Here is a 21963-nt window from a genome sequence, read left to right on the forward strand (position 1 = left end):
TGCGCCTTTTAGTACGGTGCGCCTTATGGTCGTGAAAATACGGTACAATATTCATTGTTAATACACATAAATGTGTATACAAAACATGTTGTTCTAATGAACTCATCAAAAGTTTACAGTCTTGTTTTTTTAATATAAAATACCCCATTTTCAATGAAATGTATGATGACTATTTTAAACTAACAATTTGCATTCTGTATAAATCTGCACACGATAATGTTTCACATGCTATTGTGTACAGTATGATGTGAAAAATACTTTTTTACTTTCTGGTTTAACGTTATTAGCTTCATTTAAGATATGCGCCTAGAAAAACAAGTGCAGCAAACCTGTAGTTCTTGCTAAGAAGAGTGTTTGTTAAATCTCAACACAAGCAACTCACTTTTGAGCCACATGTTCTCTACAACAGCACATGTGTCACTGTACTGTAGTCTTACTTTAGAAACAGCGTCATCATTCTTTAGTGAGCCTTCAGCCGGTAGTGCTGCAATCCATATTTCTTTTCGTGCTGAAACCTAGCCTTCACCTTTTCAGGTATTTACTGCATAGTCTCTTTTTTAATTTAAATAACCTCAATCAATATGTTTCACAAAGGTTACTTTGAACGAGCAGAAGGACACAGGAATGATAGAGATGGAGGAAGAAGGGCACCATAACAGGATTTTTCCCTTTCCCCTTTTTCTCCTCTTAGTTTGATGATTAATCGAAAGCCATTAGTAGGAAGTCAAGGCCAGTGAATTCAGTTTTAATTAGTTTCTTTTTTTACCTCCCTTTCTGCTGTGGTTTGACGCAATGTATGTATTATCTACTCACTGTGAAATTGGCAAAGTGTTTATCTGATTTTGCTCTACTGTCTTTTAGCTGCTTTTGCTGTACTCTGCAACACCAGGGGAGCTGAAGCCTCACCTTTGGTTTTGAGAATGGCTTCTTCATTAGAGGCTGAATGCAAATACAAGCTGTCATACAGTAACTTCTTTTAGCAGAAAAAGCAAAAGGACATTTAGATTAGATGTTACGGTGTTCCCATTATCATCAGCATTTGAGGCTGGATGTAATGGGAGATGGACATGCTGAGATTTACTAAATAATGTCTCAATTTCCTAAACCCTAGGAATCGGTGGGATTGTCGTTATTAGCTAGATAAGGATGTTACACTCTCACAGTCCTTTATTATAAATATAGGCTCTGGTGTAGATATTGTACTGTGACATATCTGTCTAGGACCCTTTTCCCTGATAACTGAACCTGTGGTGTTAGGAGGACAATAACTGTGATATAGCTGCAGTTAATCCCTCTCATCTTGCCATTGTTAATCCTTGCTCTGACCAGTTCTTCCACATCTATTTTAGACTTGGTGTGTTCTGTTGAAATTGCTGTCCATTTTAACACAACTGCTTCAGTTCTTTGGAAAAGTATTACAAAACCTTTAAGCTTTTTCTCATTTTCTAACCAACCTTTTCAAAATAGAGTTTAACTGCAAAAAGAAAAAAAAACAGACAACTTTCAAGTAACAAGTGTTACTTCCTGCTTTTCTGTTCAATTCCCTAGTAGATATGTTTGTTAAAACAGCTTTTATCATGTCTAAACCTTTATATCTTTTTGTTATATGATCACATCTAGAAACTGATCATTTTTTTCTCAATTTCATGATAGATAGTACTGAATAGAGAGCATCTTTATAAAGATATTAAGTGGTAAATGGCTTGCACTTTTATAGTGCTTCTATTAAGCCCAAGGACACCAAAGGGCTCCACACTACAATCAATCATTTACCCTTTTAAACACATTCCCACACTATAGGTGGTAAGATGCATTGTTGCCACAGCTGCCCTTGAGCAGCCTGACATAAGAAGAGCTGCCAATCTCTGACCATCAGCAATAGGGAAGGTGGGTGAAGTGTGTCCCCCATAGAGATGACAGACAGACAGGGTCTTACTCGCAGCCCACTGATTACAGGATAAACTCCTCCAACCTCAGCTACTGTTGCTCCAAAAGGATTATTAAGTATTTCCATAGAGTCTCGGCTGGGTTGAGTTCATGATTTTAACTATTTCAACTAGTGAATATGCTTTAATTTAAACCATTCTGCCTTAACTCTGTGGTTGCTTACGGTCATTGTAAAAGCCACAACACACCTGACACAATTTAGTGTTCGATTCGAAGGAAAACTGGATTAAATGAGGATGTGGCACTCCCTACAAATGTTGTAGCTCTGACCAAGGTAGACTATTGCATCACATTGAATGCCCAAGAGCAAAAAAATCACTCTCACAAATATGTTAAAGTAGTTTCACCCTTGAGTTTATTAAACACCGTGCAAAAAATCCCACATGGGCAAGGAACTGCAGATTTTTGAGAAGAAATTAGTCAACCGCTGTGCATTCCTCTTATGAAGACTGCACAGCTTTCTTTTCTTTAGTAAAGAACCTTTTTTTTTTTTTTACTTTTCAGAATTTTACCTAGTCAAATGCAGGAGATTTGATCAATTTATGGGAAATTGTGGCAGAAGTAAAAACTAAGGCACAGTCACACACAAATCAGGACATCTAGCCGCCCAACGCATGGCGGGAGCGACTAGATGCTAAATCACATCAATGCTCGCAGAATTTGTTGCAAGCTTTGTCACCCTGCCTTCATGTTGGCAGTTTAACATCTGCCCAAAAGTTGCATGTTTTGAGGCGTCTAACAGGTTTTCAAGCTTGATTTAATCAATTCCATTTGCCTAAAAACTCTTATTTTCCTGCTGAAAAGCAGCATCCCCACAACATAATGCTGCAGTGCGGGTGCCTTCAGGGTGATATAAAAAAATTTCCTTTGTTATATTTTTCAATTTGGCCAAAAAAAGTTTGGTTGTTGTTTATGTATTATTTAAGCAGAACATCTTCTTACATGTGTTTAGTTTCATAACTTTTCATTGATTTCTTTTTATAATGGCTTTCCTAATGATGCAGAAGGGTCAGGTGTTTGACAAAAAAGTTATGTGGACTGCATTCTATCATCCAAGCATTGGATTTTCTTATGCTAAAGAGCTGCGTATCTGACCAACGCTTACCTTTGGCAGCCTGCCAGTATATTTGGCCATGTTTGCTCTAATTACAGTTGGTTGCACTGAATTTTACTAAGTACTATTAGATTAAAGGGGGCTGAACTCCTAAAATTCTATTTTTTAATCAGTAAATAATTTTAAATAAACAAAATATATTTTTTCTGCTTCATAACTAATCCACATCAAATATATTGATTGTTTCGAACATAAATCAAATATTTTATCTTTTCTTAATTAGTTTAAAAAAAACAACCTTTGAATTACTGTTAATAAACAAATTAGTTTGTCAAGAATGAGAGGATTCTGTAGCATAAATAAAATACATTACATTGTAGCCTACGCTCTTTATGCCCATTTGCTATTAAATACTCACCTAAAGTATGAATTTTGCTAACATAAATAGTTATATTTTAGCAATTCCGACAGATTTTATTATTTCTGGACATAACTTCAAATTCCAGCTAAGCCTATTTGCTGTTACAGTCATTTCAGTCAGGATCCCAGACCATAAATTTACATAAAGGACAGCTTGTGAGATTGAGGACTACAATGTAATGCTACAGAGCCAATGACAAAATGATAGAATTTTTTTTATCCCTTCCCTCTGGTCCTTTGTTCTCATTTTGTTTTGTTGTCAGAGCCTAAGGGTTTATGTGGACTTGTTTGTGATGCAAACATTTTTCCCCTTAGCCGTTTTCAGTTTCAGTTTACAGTCCAAGAAATGTATTACACACAATGAAGTCCTGCGGCTAGTTGATTCAGTGACAAAGATAGAATCTATGCATGCTATCAGTGTCAGAGCAGCCTTTGTTATCAGTTTATAAACTGATTTTATTAACTTTAAAGTCGAATATTTCATTACCATCGCTTTACTGATGCTGCAACCAATTTAATTTTACCAGAAGTGGACAGCTGGGCTGTGTCAACCTTTTGAGTGTTATTGAGCCTGACCCCATCTGACTGCTTATCTTTTGTTTTAATAAAATGGTCTTTGCCTTGGCATTTACATACTTTCTCCCAAGTCAATTATGCTCATTAAGTTTTGGTTATTATCATTATACCAATAATGGAGATTATCCAAAGTCACCTCAGCTATTCAGACTGTGACTCACAAGTTGTTTTACTTTTAGAAGGTCATCCTCTGCCATGATCCATTCTCTCAGTGCACCAGCAGTCTTACATCCCTGTCCTTTGTGTTCCTCAGACCTTCGGGAGATAGTGTTTGTTCTCCAGAGTCAAAGCAACTCATTCCATGTGAGGAAGGCAGAAAGGCAGAGGGCAGATTTACTGAAGCAGGCGCATGGTCTCACTGAGGTAAGCTTGAAGTATGTTTTCTTTCATCCATTCTTTATCTGAATTTGGCACAAACACCCCACATGTTCTCACAGAAAATAAATATGTTGAAATGAACCCTTGCTGCCATAAAGATAAATACGTTGCTGACTCTAAACTTTTATGCCCTTTGCTGCAAACACTAGTTAGTAAAATGTATTGTCATGCCATTTGTAAAGTTAACATTTTGTATTATCTGTTTTGTGTAGATAACACAGCTTAATTTAACTTAACAAAAAATGTTTTTTTTACGTTTTTGCAATATAAAGAAGTACTCCTAGATTTTATTATTAAATGCTTAGAATAGAAATTATTTATGCCTTCATGGCTACTGCGTGTAAATCCATGTCTTAAATATGAAAGTGTAGTTTAAAATATTTAGAGCTTTCAGCACTTTGTGACATTAGGTTACTTATAATTTTATATAAATAGGAAATCTCTAAAGCACTCTAAAGCAGACTGAAGACACTGCATCTCAATGTGCTACACTTTATAGCACAGCCAGCAAATAATGATGACCACCCTTTTAATGCTTACCACATTTGTGCTACATTTAGTTTTTATCCCTTTGCTCCCACAATTGGCTTTATGTCTGCTCTAGATTAACAAAGCAATTGGTACTAAAGACATGGAGCAGCAGCCAGGTTGAGTCCAGCATATAGGAGCTATTTTAACTATCAGGAGTAACTGAAAGAAGACTTTCTCTTTTTATTATTATGTCAATTAACCCTCCTACTGTAGGTTCCTGGAAAATCCTCATACCTGTCATCTTCTGCTTTATCTGGGACCGGGTTGCGGGGACTGCAGTCTTAGCAGAGACTCCAGGCCTTCTTTCCCAGGCTAGCCAAGAGGGTCTCCCATCAGGGTCTGTCTCTTCACCCTGGGCTCATCCATAAGGGAAATGCCTGGAACATAGGGAGGCATCCGAAAAAGTTATCTGAGGCACCTCAGCTGACTTGTCTCGATGTTGAGGAGAAACAACTTTAACCCGAGCTTTTCCCTGATTACCAAGTTCCTCACTGTATCTCTAAGGGAGAGCCCAGCCACCCTGTGCAGAAGCTCATTATGTTCGCTTGTTTCTGGGATCTCTTTCTCTTAAAATTGATCCAGATTTCATGAATATAAGTGAAGTATAAGAACAAAGACTGGTAAATCTGGAGACGGGATGCTGGCCTTTTGGCTCAGCTCTCTGTTCACCAGACCAGTGCCGTGACAAATATATCATTCTCTAGCTCCATTCTTCTCTCACTATGGAATAGGACATCAAGATATTATATTTGACTCCTTCACTTGAGGCAGGAACTCTCCTTCAAGCTAAAGGGGACTAGCCGCCTTTTTCCAGAGAGCTCATTCTCTTCCTGGCCGCTTCACACTCAGCTGTCAAATGCCAAATGTGGAAAGAGTACTGACAATTTGTACTCATGTACAAGTACTGTTACATTGTTTAAATTATTCTCAATTAAAAGTAAAAGTGCTGGTTATAAAAAATTACTTAAGTAAAAGTACAAAGTACTCTTTTCAAAAACTACTCAGAGTACCAATTACTGTTTAACTGATGGATGTTTTATTGCATTGTATATAGCATGCATTTTATTCAAGCCACTTGTATTTATCTATGCTCAAAGAACATTTCTTAAATGAACAAGGTACGTATGGAGAAACTGCACAAATTAAATTGTGTTGTAAAGAAATGTAGACATAAAGCAGAAATGTTGTCTGTTAAACGAACAATTGAAACTTTACCCAATACACTGAACAATGGGCAGGGTAAAAGTCATACTAGCCGAAATAGACAAGCCTTTCTGTCACACCTCACTTTCTCAACCTTTTGCTCAGTTTCAGCAAGAGCCGGTTTTCTAACTTTAAACTCTATCCCGCTTCATTTGGCTGTGAAAAGTAGACCATCACAGCTAAAAAGAGGCAGGCAAGGCTGTGTTCAGCTTGAGAGATAGCTTTTTAATGGCTGTGAAGGGGAGCAGCAACTCCATAGTGTCTGTGGCAGAAGCAAAGTAACCATCAAGCTCAACTGGACTTTGAAGTATTTTGCAGATTGGTCTAGAAAATAAATAGCCTCTTAAAGATTCCCTAAGTCATGAGCATCGGTTGTTGCCACAAGGCTATGCAGGTGACATGTACATTGCTGATGAGTTGATATTCCTAGAGGCTGCAAAGTGGTAACCAATTCTGTGAAAGCTGGCTGTTCTACCACTGAAAATGGCTTTAGACCTTAACATCTAGTATGATAAGCTTGTCAACAGTTGCTTGTTGAACAAGTTTGTCTGCAGCTCTCAACACCACGTCTGGAAGTGTGGCTTGTTTTTTTGTTTTTTTGCTGAGAACTTGTTTAGTGTGGCCGTGGTCTTTTACTTTTGAGATGTTGCTGCCACAGTGATGTACTGCTCCATTTCTGATGGATGTTTCCTCTGCAGAGATGAATATGATCACACTCCAGGTTCAAACATTACTTCATCAAATCACTGTGATTACCACAGAAGTAAAAAAAAAAAAAAACACACATATTAAAAAAATTGTTCAATCAGAGTAACAATTTAAGCGGACATTTTTGTTTAGCATTATATAAAAGAGTGTCAGGATCTGTTTAATTGGGTTGTTTTGTATTTGGTGTTGTTAGTTTCTAGGTTTGATTATGATTCTGTGTTCCTTAGTGTTTTTATTTTATTTATAGTAGTCCTGTTCCTGCTTTAGTTAAATTCAATTTGATGATATGATTGAAGAATCATAAATTTGGGTAAATCTGCGAACTAATTGACTAAAGATTTAGTTCATAACGTATTATGACTCACTTTCATGCAAGCACGTTTAGCTAGCTCAGTCATCAGATTAAACAACGGCTGTGACGATATCTGCAGACTTGGCTTAGCAACATTAATAGCCTTAAAACCCATAAGAAAGCAGAGAGCAATATCATATAAGTAGAGTTGTAAAACATCTTAATGCATTGTTTTTTTTTTTCAGATTAGATGTTGAGGTTTTATAAGCTGATGTGATCGTACCAGTCAAACAAATTTTGCACTGCATCTGCACGCCGTCTCCTTTTTTTCCTATGATGTGAAAAACTCATCCAGTTCTCAGACTTTGTCTTTTTCTCATCATTTTCACTGTTTACTGTGTTGTCTTCTGTCTCCATTTTGGCTTCCTTATACTGCTTTTTTGCTCCACTCCAAACCTGTAGCTGCTGCTGTGGACCTTTTTTCTTGCTTCAGTTGAGTTGACTTAAGTATAGGAAAGATGAAAAGCAGGTGTCCAGGAGGTGCAAATAATTGGCGTATGTAGCAAAGTAGCAATTTGTGATTTTCAATATAGCATAACATGGTATAAATTCCATGTATGAGTAAAATTACACATAAAAAAAAAAAAAAAGACTCAATGCTCCCGAAAACTACTTAATTACAGTAACGTGAGTATTTGTTATTCCTTACTTCCACCTCTGTCAAATGCTCAACTGCGCGCTGTAGATCTTGGCAGGAGGGAGCCTGCAGAACCACATCATCTGCAAAAAGCATGGACAAAATATGCTAGTCTAAAATGTACTGAGAGGAGGTCTGACTTAATGCTTGGAAATGTCACATGCCTTGATTTGTGTGGACGACATAAGAGCTTTTTGAACCATTCTTTGAGACGTCATTGTAGTCTTCCAACAACGTAGCCTGTGGGATCATGCAGGGACTGAAGCCCCTCCCATAAGTTAAAGTGGTGTACTTTGATAGTATTACGAGGTAGATCCACAATCAAGCTGTTAGCATACCAGCATTACATTACAAAAACACTGTGTACATCAGTTTTGTTTACCAAACTCACATTTATCAAACGGTGCTATGATAAAGAAGGATACTAAAATTTTACAATGAAATATGTGGAGAGACACTTGGTATTGATAGATGGAATATAAACTCTTAATTTAATTCTCCTCCCCTTTTCTTAAACTGATTATGAAATACACTTTTCTGTCCATGATTTCTTCCGCCTCCAAGAGACAAAACTGTTAAGCAGATTTGCTATTTATGTCTTAACTGATGATCTTCAAACACAAAAACAGTTAGAATGAAGCATTTCAACCTTGTGATATTGCAGTTTATGTTTGAAATGTATTGAAATTCACTTTTTAGATGCAGAAAAAGAAGGAATTATGGAAATGAAGAAAAACTGTAATGATTTGATTATCTGAAGGAAAGAGGTTCCATGCAGCAGACATGACGACAATCCTGATTATAGGATTTGTACGGTCACATCTTGATGCAATCATTTTATTACTTCAATCATCTTATGCTTCTGCTACAACATATGAAAAACGACAGAACAATATTATTAAAAGCATAAATTATTATGGTACATGAAATTGTGCAAAGCTAAAAAGATTACTATTTCTGTCTCTTTATCTGCCTTTTTAAATGCAGAAACATATTTACCATTACCCTGAATACTGCCTGTGTTTTTGCAGTCCAACATTCAACCTTTTCCTAAAGTATGTTTGTCATTTAAACAATTTTCTTATTCACAGATACATGCTTAGATCGGGAGGGAATGAAATGAAGCCATACAGTTTTTTTTTTATACGTTTGTTTTATTACATCAGAAGTGCAATGATTTGCAGCAGTTGGCTTATTGTAATTTGTGGAATCCTGACCCAACTAAACTTTTACTAAAAAAGAAAACAAACAAACATGTATATATGTTTTATAGCCATTAAGGTCTTTTTGCCTTAATTTTCCAGGTTGCAAAGCACTTGGTGCCCCTGCAGTTCATTTTTTGTAAAGTATGTCTCCTATAGAGGTTGTTGAAATGGCTTATTCATCAGAGCTATGTTTACAAAAAGAAAATAAGCTGATTTTTAACCCTGACAATTTTAACTGTTTTGATTTTTCTTTTTAGTTTTTTTTTTTATAAAACAATAAAGTTGTATATTTTAGAGGTCTATTAATTTTTTCAATTGCTTAACTCACTAATAAAGATAGTTTAATTAGATAACAAAACAAACGTAGCTAATACAAATAAACTAATGTTAGCAGTCTAAGGTTTAGTGTTTCAAACCTGCAACGTTTAAGCTTAGTGCGCAAGTATTTGCCCTGGCTTCCTCTCTGTTAACTGAACCGTACTGTAATGAACCACAGGGCCACAGTCTGCTGCTGTGTTGTCCTTTGACAATCCACATACTTGTTCTGTCTGTACAAAAGAAAAATATTTTCCAGGCAGTTGTAAACTCTGTCTTTTCCACAAAAGATCTTGTGCTGTTTTAGATCTCTTTCTAGAAAAATTCACCTTCTACAATGAGAGCAGAGAGTAGCTTTGAGATTTGAGAATAATTTCTAACAGTGATCTGTTAATTTCTTAAAGACTTTGTAAAGTATAAATAAATGCATGTTCTTAGTTTGCACACCACATAAATGTTTTAATAATCACCCATTTGAATTTGAATTTTGAAAAACTACTGTCCTTACCGGACCATAGAGTGCGCTTCACTGTAAGCCACGCCCACTTTTATTTATTTATTTAACTGGAAACATCCGTAGATAAGTCGCACTAGGTTATAAGCTGCTGATATCTGTTGAATTGTCTCGCACCAAACCAGTAGGGGTAAATCTACATATGGCGCCTGGAGTAGGGAAGAAGGAGAATGGTAGTAAAAGAAGGAGAGCTTCTACTAAAGGATGGGGCTTCTCCAGCTCTTTATTTCAGCTCTGCAGGAGTTGAGCCCAGTCTCTTCGCTTTTGAAACGGCAAACAAATGTCAAAATTTGTGAATTTGATGAATACATTCTCCATCATGTGCTTGTTCTAAATAAAAAATTAGCCCCTTATTCTTTAATTTCCAATAAAAGCCACACCTTCTTGTAAGCTGCATGGTTCAAAGCGTGGGGGGGGGGAAGTAGCGGCTTACAGTCTGGAAAGTACGGTAGGTCTCAAAATCTCCAACCAAATAATAATATTTAATATAGATATAGATTTAATATAGATAAAGCTGAAAATATGTAGTTAGTAATTTTTTTTTTTTTTTTTTTTTTTGAAAAAGGGGCCCGAAAAGTCAGAATGCATAAAAATTACACTGATAAAATGTTTACCAATATAGACATGTTAGACATCCTTGGAAAACTTAGATTCTCCACAATTCAGCCACCTACTTAATTTTATGGACACAGCGAGCACCAAAGCATAATTAAAACAGATATAGCAGCATGTTAAAATGTACCATGACAAAGCAGCCACAACAACAAGCATGTCTTTATAACTGCTGTTCAAAAAATACTTATTATTTTTCGAAAATAAAACAAAAAACAAAAAAAACTTTGAGTCTTGTTTGAACTGATGCAGCTTGGGCATCATGCAGCTTGGGTCTTTTACTCACTCAATTTTGTATATATTCAGAAACTAGAAGGTGTTAGCTTTTAAATAATATATCACACATGTAATTTGGGCTTACAGTTCCTCAGTTATTTGCTTTTTCATTTGGGTAAAATAGACGAGAATTTATCAAAATGAGGTGGATATTAAGAGGTTAAACAGTATTTATTGAAACCCGAATTTCATTTGAGTGCCACAGTGCATCATAGAAGTTTGGGAAATGTTTTACACGTGTCGAACAGTATAGTTATGATGTTTATAATGTCTTAAGAAGAAAATTGAGAAAATTTGCTTTAAACTTTCCATAATGTCCATCACTAATTTAAAAAAATGAAGTAAATGCCTAAAATGTTGTTTTTTTTTTTTTGCATAAGTAATATATGGTTTAAAACGTTTTTTTTTTTTTTTTTATCAAAGACTTAAGGCCTGGTCTTCACAGGGTTTGCATGTCTTAAAACAGGTGCAGACGTTTTGCTCCTCTTCTTGCAATTGACAGAATTCATGCAAGTGAAATGTTGAGCTTAGACACATAGATGTGCTCAACCAGGATTGTATTGTAACACAAGAACGTTGGAGAAATGCTCAGCATTTTTTCCTGTCGCACAACCCAAGACCATTCAGTGAGGGGTTCTCCAACTAATCGTTGATGAAGGGAGACTTGATACACAGTTGAGTCTGTAACTATTTTCAACATGTAGTTACTGATGAGGCTTTAGACCTGCTGCCTCATCTGTCTATGTGTCCAATATTCTCCAATCAAAGCGATCAATATTGGAGACAAGCCACCTGAGAGCATGACTCACAACCGCTCCCGGTGTTAATGCGCACTGCAGGTTGGGCTTCAGGACAGAGGCGATGACAGCCATCTGTCACTGTCATTTGTTGCTCCCTGTGTGTCGACCCCATTAGTGCGAAGCACCAAAGTGGCCAAAAGCTGGACGTACAGAGTTGTGAGGAAATGCAAGACCCATGCATCACATAAAAATACTTAAAGAAAACCCCTAAAATCTAATAAGGCTCTTGTGGCCTTAATTTGTATTAATTTTGAAAGTAGGCAGTCAGGAAGTGGGAGTAAAGACATAGCAAAGGCTACCAGCCCGAGACTCAAACCTTGTGATGGTTGCACCAAGGACCATAGCATCTGTACACACTTAACCACCGTGCCACCATATTGTGCGTGCATACGTAAGACCCAAGCAAAAGACTATGAGTAGTGCATGAAAGTAAAACTTTTTCATACTAATGAAATGTGTGAGAAACAATTTTTCATGCCTCTTAAAAAGTTCTAATGGATTTCTGTTTTTTCTATTTATGCTTGTCCTGCTCCTGTTTAAGTTTTGGCCAAAAGCCCCTGAAATACGCTGATTCATAATTTTGAATAGTATTGCTATTGCTGCATTTACTGTTTATTAAACATTTTAGGGACTGCAGAATGATCAGTTTCCACTAAAAAAGGTGCATTAAATGAGCAGGGGAAATATTGACCTATTTGCAAATAAATGTAAACAATATTTTTTGTCCTTCTTTAGTTGCTCTGTATTCTCTAGCTGTTGAATTATCTAATTTAGATTTGTAGGAGCAAGAAAAATCAGACAGGCAAGATTCTGTAGATTCAGCTTTCTGCTCCTTTGGAACTTCATACATTAGGTTCCTGAAGTTTCACTAACATTTTAAAATTCACTAACTTCAGCAGATTTTTAATTTCATTTCTCAGTCATAAAATTTCATTTTGTCATTTTTTTTCTAACAATTTTCTTCATTCGTTATTGCTTATTGATATTGGGGCTAAAACAGTTAATTAAATTAATCGTGATGAATCAATTATTATAATAATCAATAAATAATTTAGAAATCGATTGATCGTTAACTGTGGTACAGAGACTGTAAAATGTGCATTTAGCTGACAGGGCCGCTTAGAGCAGTAATTATACCAAAATAAAAAAAAAGAAAATATGTAAACGTTTTGCATTTAAGGTTAAAAAATGTTTTTTGTCAATATGGTCTATCCAGAAGTCCTCAAGTGAAAAAAGTTTTAGTTTCACCTAGTTTAATTTTGTAAAAAATCTTCTTTAAGGAACCTTTGGCTAGCCGATTATTAATCGATTAATCGAGAAAATAACATACAGATTAATCGATTTGCAAAATAATCGTTAGATGCAGCACTAATTGATACTATTTTAGTTAGTTTATTTTTAATTGCCGGATGGGTGCAGATTTGACTCGTAAAGTTTAAGCTTTCAGAACATAATTTTTCTTTTTCTGTTTCTCAACAAGGCCTTAGAAAGGTGGCAGAAAAAATAATTATCTCTTAATATTAACTGATGTTTTTAACTCTTAATTTCATTTTTATTTGAACATATTTAGCTATCTTTTCTGAGCTAGGAAAGCGAATTGATGTTACCAGAGCTTAGATTAACTTAAAATAAGATTTTCCATAAAATAAATAATTGAATGAAAATCTAAAGGCGGAGAGGACATCTCTTTATAGACATTACTGTCTGTATTGTAGATCTGTGTGTATACTCTCCTCAAGGGGAGCCACTTTGTATAAAAGAAATAGCTTCAATTTCTATTTTCTGCAATTTGTTTGTTGCCAATGACTCTGACCTAATAGGACGAAGACTCAATGTCCTTATATAGTTGAGATTCATCATTGTTTTGTTGATCTCATAACTCCCTCATGGCTGCAAGCAGTTTTTCCACTGAGAGCTTGCATAGCTTTCATAAATGGTCCACAAAACAGCAGCTTTGTAGATTATGAAATGATACTCGTGAAAATGTTATCTTTGAAAAGTATGATTAGTAAAACACTTTAGAAATTCAGTCCATTAGAAAAACTGCAATAAAAAAATAAATAAACCAAGCATGCGTGTACACCTTTAAATAAAAGATGTAGGAAAAGCTGCAGTGTTGAGAAAACTGCTGACCTTTCTGTTTCTTGGTGGTTTGTCTTTAGAGGTGTGAAGTTTTTCTCTGGTTTGCTTTGTGTTTCAGAAACCACCTGTGGTTTTGCTCCTACACACTTTATCAGACAATGAGGGTGATTGGAGTATACTTCCACTTCTGCCTTAGTAAGTATCACCTTTCAGCTTTCAAGAACATATGAAAAACTGAAGTTTATTAGTTTTATAGCTCACTGTTTACCGAGATGGTTTTGAACCCCAACAATAATTGTAATCACTGGCTTCACATTTTAACAAATTGAGCTTTATTTTGTTTGTGGTTTTAAAAGTGCAGTTAATAATAAGTACTAACAATATCATAAAAACATTTTCATGCTTCATAAGAATCTAACAAATTCTGTAATTTTTTACCATAACAAGAATTAAGCTTTAAGTAACATCCTACCATTATACAGCCTTACTAGCTTAGTTTCTTTTAACATTTTCTCTTGGATAAATCTCTGCTGCTGTCTTCATCTGGTTTGGCTGAGTGAGAGAGCCCTTGTTGGATTGTTCCTCAGCTCTTTGTCTGTTTGGATTGTGCATGTCACTGCTCTGTTTATCATTGTTTTATTATTTATCAATAGCCACGATTAGCCTATTTTTTCTTCCTGTCTCTTCAGCTTTTCCCAGTCTTTTGGGAAAAACTCATCCTGGATTTTATTTCTTGAGGAGGAAACAAATGTGAAGATGGTTACGCTTCTTCAAGCTCTGGCAAAATTTCACAAGAGTAAGGTGAGCAAAGTCATTCTGTTGTTTAAAACTCTCACTTGATTATCGCGCTTTATGCAATTATTCATGCTTAAGGGTATGAATCCCTGGTCATAGATTCACACATTATATATGTTGATACACGACCTATGATCCTATTAAGCTAAAGAAAATAACATCCTTCTATTTCTATGCAGTGTAATTAGCATATTTTTAGGTAAACATTTTAATGCAATTTAAGGAAAAGCTATTTGTTTAAATTCAAAGTGACAGAACAAAGAAAAAATATATAGTACTTTTCACAATCAAGTCTTATCCAGTGATTGTTATGCAGTCTTTATGAACTTCATAGTCTTATCCAGACCAGGTTGTAGGGGCCACAGTCTCAGCAAAGAAACCTGAACCTCCATTTCCCCAGAAAACTCTTCCAGCTCCTCTTGGGAAGCCTAAAAAATTTTACTCTGCACTGGTAAAAAGCATGCAATTCTGATAACATACGTTGAAACATGAAGTATAGCGAGATTTGCAGGCTCCAGCAGATTTCCCCCAAGTATTTTGGTTGTACAGAGCTCCATCCATCTCCCTGTTAACTTTTCCCAGTATGTGTCCATTTGCTGTAAAAAGCATCTTCTCAGCACATTGCTTCCACCGCCATGTTTTATCCAGGGGACCATGTGTTCCGGATTGTTATGCTGCACAAATAATAGTTGGGTGGAAAGATTCTTTCTCTTTAGTGTGGATATCTGCAGCTCTCTGGCTGGAGTTCTGATTTATGTTTTTGCTTCCCCTGTCTAACATGACAGAAAATAAGAAATTATGTAGTATTGGTGTGATTATAGTTTCCAATTCGCTTTTTTTTTTTCAGCATCAATCTTAGAATTAAAGGTGTAATACCTAGTAGAAGCCATTTCTTTTTCTTAATTTTTTTTCCAGATGATACAGTAAATACTGAATTTATGCTGGGGTAACTGATAAACTGTAACTGTAATTAAATATGTTTGTTTTCCATTCACAATGTTTTTTGTTTTTTTTGGAGAAACCTAACCTAATTCAAAATCTGGGACTCGTTTGATCTGTACCGTTTACAGTTACTATCTTTCATTTTTGTTGCCAGTTTTTAAGACTGCTTCAAGAGCATAAATTATGTACTAATTGCACTTTGATGTAAAGCCAGCAGGATTTAATAACTACTCATTTCCATCAGCAAATGCAGAGGTTAGCATGGCTCCGTTCCTTCACTGTCTTGTATAAAACCAGCATGGTGTTTTACTTCCAAGGAAAACATGGCTTTAAATATTGTATGCATATTAACAGCTTCCTCCTGAGGAGGAGGGTAGGACGATGTACAACATCCTGACGACTTGATTCATTACAACATGCCCTGAAGCTAAAATATTCTCTCTCAAGTGCTACCAGTTCATTGTGGTCAGTGTCAGTTTGAGCTGAGGAAGGCAGACCCAAGTTTTCATCTCAGAATATTAAGGGGGGTGACTCACTCTAACAGGAAAAGAACAAGCTTCTGCTTTTTGCTTTACAACTTTGAAACAAGTATTTAACAGCAATGAATTGTCTCTCTCTCTCTATCTCTGAACAGCTGTGAGATTGCTATACGATTATTTTGCTAACTATTCTGATTCATAGAAAAATATTACAGTGCTGGGTATTTGTTGGGAAAAACATGCCAAAATGCATTTTACTGTATCTGATAGTTATTAGTTGGAATTATTTATGAATCGCAGGTGATGATGTACAAAAAAATTGACTGCACTTATCTTAGTTATAAGGCTTATTTCTATATAAGCAGGACAAGTGAGCAGCCTTCTCTTAGGACACTGTTTCCAAGAATATAACATCTATTATAGTAAAATAAAACAGATTTTTAGACAACATTAAAGTGAGAGCCTTAGTTAAGATGACTACAATATCTCCAAAGTCTTCCAACAAGCACCAGGGTGGCCTTTTTCTTAACGTTAGGATTAGAATGGTAAAGCATAATTTTTAGAATGGTAAAGCATACTTTTCCGGATAGACACTAAAGTGACACTAAACTTTTACTATATTATAAATAACTTTTGTTATTTGTAAAGACTAATGCAAACACTTTGGTCTGACAAATCCTCCTCCTGAATATTTGACTTATTTTGAAGGTCCTTTGTCAGGAGAAAAAAAAGTATTGTGTGCTTGTAATAGACTTGAGGTGTGCCATCTTTTTAATTTACTGTACTGTCTACTGTGAGGTTGATTGATATCCTAGTAAGTGGACTTGCTCATAATTTAGGGTGAAAACATTCATCACTATAATAAAAATGCAATGCAGAGGAGTCATCTCTAAAGAAGCATCTGAATGGGTGTGCGTTTTTATCTTCAAATATGTTGAAGCAATGTGTCACAATTTTTAAGTAAAATAAATAAAAAAATCCCAGGTCACAACTCCGACTTTTTAAGAACTGACTGCTGCAATGGTTCAGTTTTTATCCTATCTGAAAGCCATATATTATCAGTTCTACATAATCAGAAAAAAAAACATAGTTATGTGTTGATTTGCCTCAGTAATTATATCTAATTGCAAAAGTAAAGAAGAAGACAGTTCAGCATGTTTGAATTTTGATTTCTTGTTTATGAGCAGCCAAATCAATTCTATTGTATGATGATATATACTGAAAGTCAGATAAAGAATAGAGATGCACTGATCCGATACCTGGATCAGATATTGGCTCAATACTGACTAACTAGCTGGATAATCGAAAATCAGTGATTTGATATTAATTAATATCAAATGAAGCTCCAATCCAGTGCACTTTACATTTAACTGTATTGTTTCTTGTTTTTGCTCTTATTTATTAATAAATAATATAAAGTACATTTTTATCTGTGTTGATTTTTAACTTTTTTTTTTTTTTTTTTTACATTTTTATCTGTGTTGATTTTTAACTTTTTTTTTTTTTTTTTTGCACTGTTTATATCAAGGCTAAAGCCTTCACTCGAATGGGAAGACATGTTTGTTCTTTCGTTCGTTCTTTCATTCAGCCGTTGAATAGGATTGGTATGGGATATCAGCCGATATGCTCAGCCTATTTGTCTGTATCCATACCCAGACTGGCCATAGGGAGAACCGGGAGTATTCTCGTAGTGCCGGCCTGGGATTGGCCTGCTGACCTGCATCTCTCTCTTTTTGTTTGTTTCAAAGTCTGCCGGTGCAGAGGCCAGATTAGAGAGGCAGGCCAGGCCACATAGACCAGTACCATGTGAGGAGGGAAAGACGATCAACAGTCAGTATCAACCACACAGACAGCAGTGACGTGTGTCTGGTGTCAGCTAGCGAGCTGCAAGTGAGGATAAAAAGCAATGGACTCTGTCTTCGAATATAGTAAAAGGAAGAGGAAAGGCAGCGCAGAAAGGGAGAGAGACAAAAAAAGAAAGGCGCTGGAGGAGGACGCGGCCAAATGCAGAAAAGTAACAAATTTATTCACCCCACCCATGGTGCCATTAAGAAAAAAAAAAAAAAAAAGTTGCAGACAACATTTTGTTTGTTTTTAAAGTTAAAACACAGTATGATATCCAGAGATTTAGATTATTCTATTAAATGATTGGGTTGTTGAATTTTTCTGTCTGTTGCTGACTTGCAGTTACGTATCACAGCTCAAACAAGAAAGTTTGTTATTCCAACCTTGGATATACTGTAGGTTGAGGCTCATCACTATTCCCCGGATGATGATCTGTCATTGAAGCATGATATGATATGATATGACAATGTATAGCTCTAACCTTGGCACTGCTTATTATGTAAAATCTTTATTATCTTGGTACTATCTCAATTACAGCGGTAGAGTTACTGTATATTCCAAACTTAGAAATGAGAGTAGGTTCTATAGATCAGTGTTTCCCAACCCTTTTTACCTTGTGTTCCCTGTTGGGCAATTTTTCGTACCATGAATCCCCCTCTCAGTCAAAAGTATTGATGATTTTCCAAAAGTGGAATATACAATAACTGAAATAAATACTATTTTACTTAATCTCTTAATTTGAGCATGATGCTTTCTATCTTAGATAAAAAAAACAACAACATAAATATGTTGCCTGAAAGTTAGTAAGGAATCAAAATGGGTACAGCATAAAATAATACTATAAACCTGCATTCATAAAACTGGAGCTTCTCTGAGTAATTCCATTATAATCACATTTAAACTTGATGAATTGGGAACAAAATGCAGAACAAAAATTATGGTCAGACAGAATTAATTAGTTTTACTTTGTTTTCATGGAAACACCTGAGCTTGTTTTGATTAGCTCTGATAGCTTAATGTGAAAAACAGCTGATACCAGGCTGTTCTCTCCATCCGGTCTGTTCCTCTGCTTGGTTTTGATGTGGGTCCAAGCTGAAGGTGAACTCAAACATATCACTAAAACATTATTTTTGATTGATAAAAGCTTTTTTAATTTTCCAGTTGGGTCCCCAGAAGGCAAAACAGATCCCAGCCCTGTTTTATTTTACTACCTAAGAAATCAGTCATGTCAGTGATGTCACCAGGCGAGGTTGGCCTGGTGACTTCACTGACGCTTGGCATGAAAAAATCTCCCAGTCCAACCCTGTTTGTATCAGATTGGAACTTAGACCAAAAGTATCCAAAGGTGATTTGATTTTTTTTTTTTTTTTTATATCCTGTTTAGTATACATGTTGTTCTTTTTTCTACTATTTGTACTGTATATAATATAACTGTTGATCAATCCTATATATTGGCTTCAGAGATCAAAGAAATCCACTCCACTTTCTGTAGATATTTGTGAGTTTCACCAAACAAGTATCTCAAACCAAAAATTGTTCACATATTTCTTCCTCAACTATTTATTTTTATGACTTTGCTGTGAAATGTAATGACATTTTGCTTGACAACTAATAATAAATAAAATTCTCCAAGGTTGACTACTTATATGTTAACGAGCTATGTCATAATGTTTTTAGGTTTACAGTATCTTCTTTAGGAAACAGAAAGACATAGATTCTTATGGGACATAGTTATCCAGAAATGGATTGTGTTCTAAAGGTAATTTTTCCTTCAGAAATGTCAACTATTACACTCAGTAACTTAGCAGCTGCAGTATCTGGTTTCTTTTCAACTTTGTTCCCTCATAAAATCGGATTATTTCCCTTGCGAGGAGCAAACCTCCTCACTGGAAATAATTTCAAAGATTTTCTGACAAGTGCAGCGTGAATGCTGCTTAATTAGAGCAGAAGTCAGAATGTCTCTTTGAAATTTCATAGAATGTTTTTGGGGTAAAAATAAAAAAGGCTGTATTTTATTTTATTTTTTTACGTGCGCTAACTTAATGAAATGTGTCCCTCAAATTTTATTACCAGGAGTGGTTTCTCGGCAAGCCTCTCCATGATGAGGAATCGACCATTATCCATCACTATGCCTTTGCAGAGAATCCCTCAGTCTTTAAATATCCAGACTTTGCTGCTGCTTGGGCTTTAAGCATGCCCCTGGTTGTTCGGTGAGTAGACAATTTCTCAGATTTTACATCAAGCAGGAATCAATAGACGGCATTCTCTACGGTGTGTGTTATATTTTAAGATTTGTGATTTGGATTATTTTTTCTCTAGGCTTGCAAACAAAGTGAGAAATGAGCCACTGAAATCAGACTTCACTATTGACCTAAAGCATGAGGTAAGATATACTAGTCAAGAAAAACATGGAAGACATCTAACCTTGAAGTAAATGTCATTATGTTGGAGTATTGTCACAGTGCAGCTTTGAGGCTCTTTTTCTTAACTGAAATTCAGGCAGAGAGGCTTCGTGGGAGTCTGTGGAGTAAACATGGCATTAGCCTTATAAGGCAAAGTCTGTTGACTGTGGTTCCGCTTCAGTTGGCATGAGTTCCTTCCTGTAGAAATAAATACAATTTACTGTGCTTTTCTGTGGTAAAAGATATAGAAAATAATATAAAATATATAAAAGAAGGAGAACAATGCTAGTAATTTTTCCTTTTAAATAAATACATTATTTGTATATATTATATATAATGTGCGATGCATGCGTTAGTTTTTAATGTCATTGTAGTTTTATTTTCTCTTTGTTTTTGTTTACCGATCATCTTTGCATAGATATCAAGCTCAGTCAGATTGCATTAAGAGCAATAATACATGTTGACCAGTTTTGATTTCTTGCCAAAAATGTAGCTCTAATCTTCCAGGACATAAAAATGCTTTAATCTGAATTATTCCTTTGTAACCCTGGATCAGAGTTCAGGGCCATTGTCCTGATGGAAAGTGAACTTCAGTCACAGTCTACACAGAAAAAATAATGCAACCGTTTTTTGGCATTTACTTAATCATATTTATTAATTTAACACAATTGTTTTATGTCCTACCCTGCTAACATGAAACAATTTTATAGTAATGAAATATGAATAAGTAAATTTAAAAAACGGCATAATCTGCAAAGGGGAATTTTTTTAAATTATTATTAATTAAATAGAATAGAACAGAATTAAATAGAATAGAATAGAATAGAATAGTTATTTATCCCTGAGAGGAAATGCTGTTGCTCAACATGAATATACTCACACCTGTAGTCATCCAATGTACTATATAATATGTGGAACCCAGAATTTTGAGAGAAGTTTAAGAATAGAATATAACTTGAAATCCAACTTTTTATTAACATATTAGGTAAGCTCCCTATTTAAAATTTCATTTATGTTTAAGAGAATATATTAAAAATAATTACATTAGATATACAACATACATTACAACATACAAGTACATATAAAACAGCATTTTTTTAGGTTTACAGTTGAGTTGTATTCTATTCTATACAGTTGTTGAGTGAAAGGATCTCCTGAAATGCTCAGTTCTGCTGCACAGAAGAGCTGACTGCTGCTACCACTTGTTTGGTGCTCCTGGTAGCCATGTGTAGGGTGTCTGCCATTGTTGGAACAGGCCTTCAATATGTTCAATGCCTCTCTACTGCAGATCCTAAAGGCTGAAACCTGCTGCTCGCCAATGAGCAGACCCTTTTAACCTGCTTTTCTAGCTGCTTAGTTCTTTTCTGTGAAGCTGCCACTCCAACACACTGCCACTTAAAAATAGCAAGCACTATATAGGGTGGTAGAACTCGGTCAACAACTCTTTAAAAATGGAGGAAAAACAGACAGTTTTACCACTTTCTGTCAAGGGTTTCTTTGTTGAAGGACCAGTCCAGCCTATCCACCAGGTAGGTAAATATGTGCCCCCAATTGATGCCCTCCCTCTGTATTAAGACTGGCTGATCTTTGGTTTTGGCCATGTTTAGGTTAACTCAGCATGTGTTGCATTATTCTCTATGAAAACTCAAGACTTTGCTGTACTCCTTTTCCTAATCTCACCAGATATACAGTGGGGCAAAAAAGTATTTAGTCAGCCATCAGTAGTGCAAGTTCTCCCACTTAAAAAGATGAGAGAGGCCAAGAATTTTCATCATAGATATACCTCAACTATGAGAGACAAAATGAGAAAAAAAAATCCAGAAAATCACATTGTCTGATTTTTAAAGAATTTATTTGCAAAATATGGTGGAAATAAGTATTTGGTCAGTA

General features: G+C 35.5%; 1 protein-coding gene across 1 annotated transcript in view; it reads left to right on the plus strand.

Annotated features, from left to right (window-relative positions):
* LOC107092091 (beta-1,3-glucosyltransferase-like) overlaps nucleotides 1–21963 on the plus strand; it is a 136277-nt gene that overhangs the window by 80868 nt on the left and 33446 nt on the right. Inside the window, exons 7-11 of the mRNA XM_015386379.1 lie at nucleotides 4251–4360; nucleotides 13729–13805; nucleotides 14300–14411; nucleotides 19745–19881; nucleotides 19991–20054. Of these exons, the coding sequence (XP_015241865.1) occupies nucleotides 4251–4360; nucleotides 13729–13805; nucleotides 14300–14411; nucleotides 19745–19881; nucleotides 19991–20054 (500 nt within the window). The remainder of the gene's footprint in view (nucleotides 1–4250; nucleotides 4361–13728; nucleotides 13806–14299; nucleotides 14412–19744; nucleotides 19882–19990; nucleotides 20055–21963) is intronic.

The sequence above is a fragment of the Cyprinodon variegatus genome, unplaced genomic scaffold (genome assembly GCF_000732505.1).
Source record: "Cyprinodon variegatus isolate N-32 unplaced genomic scaffold, C_variegatus-1.0 Scaffold367, whole genome shotgun sequence".
Taxonomy (NCBI): domain Eukaryota; kingdom Metazoa; phylum Chordata; class Actinopteri; order Cyprinodontiformes; family Cyprinodontidae; genus Cyprinodon; species Cyprinodon variegatus.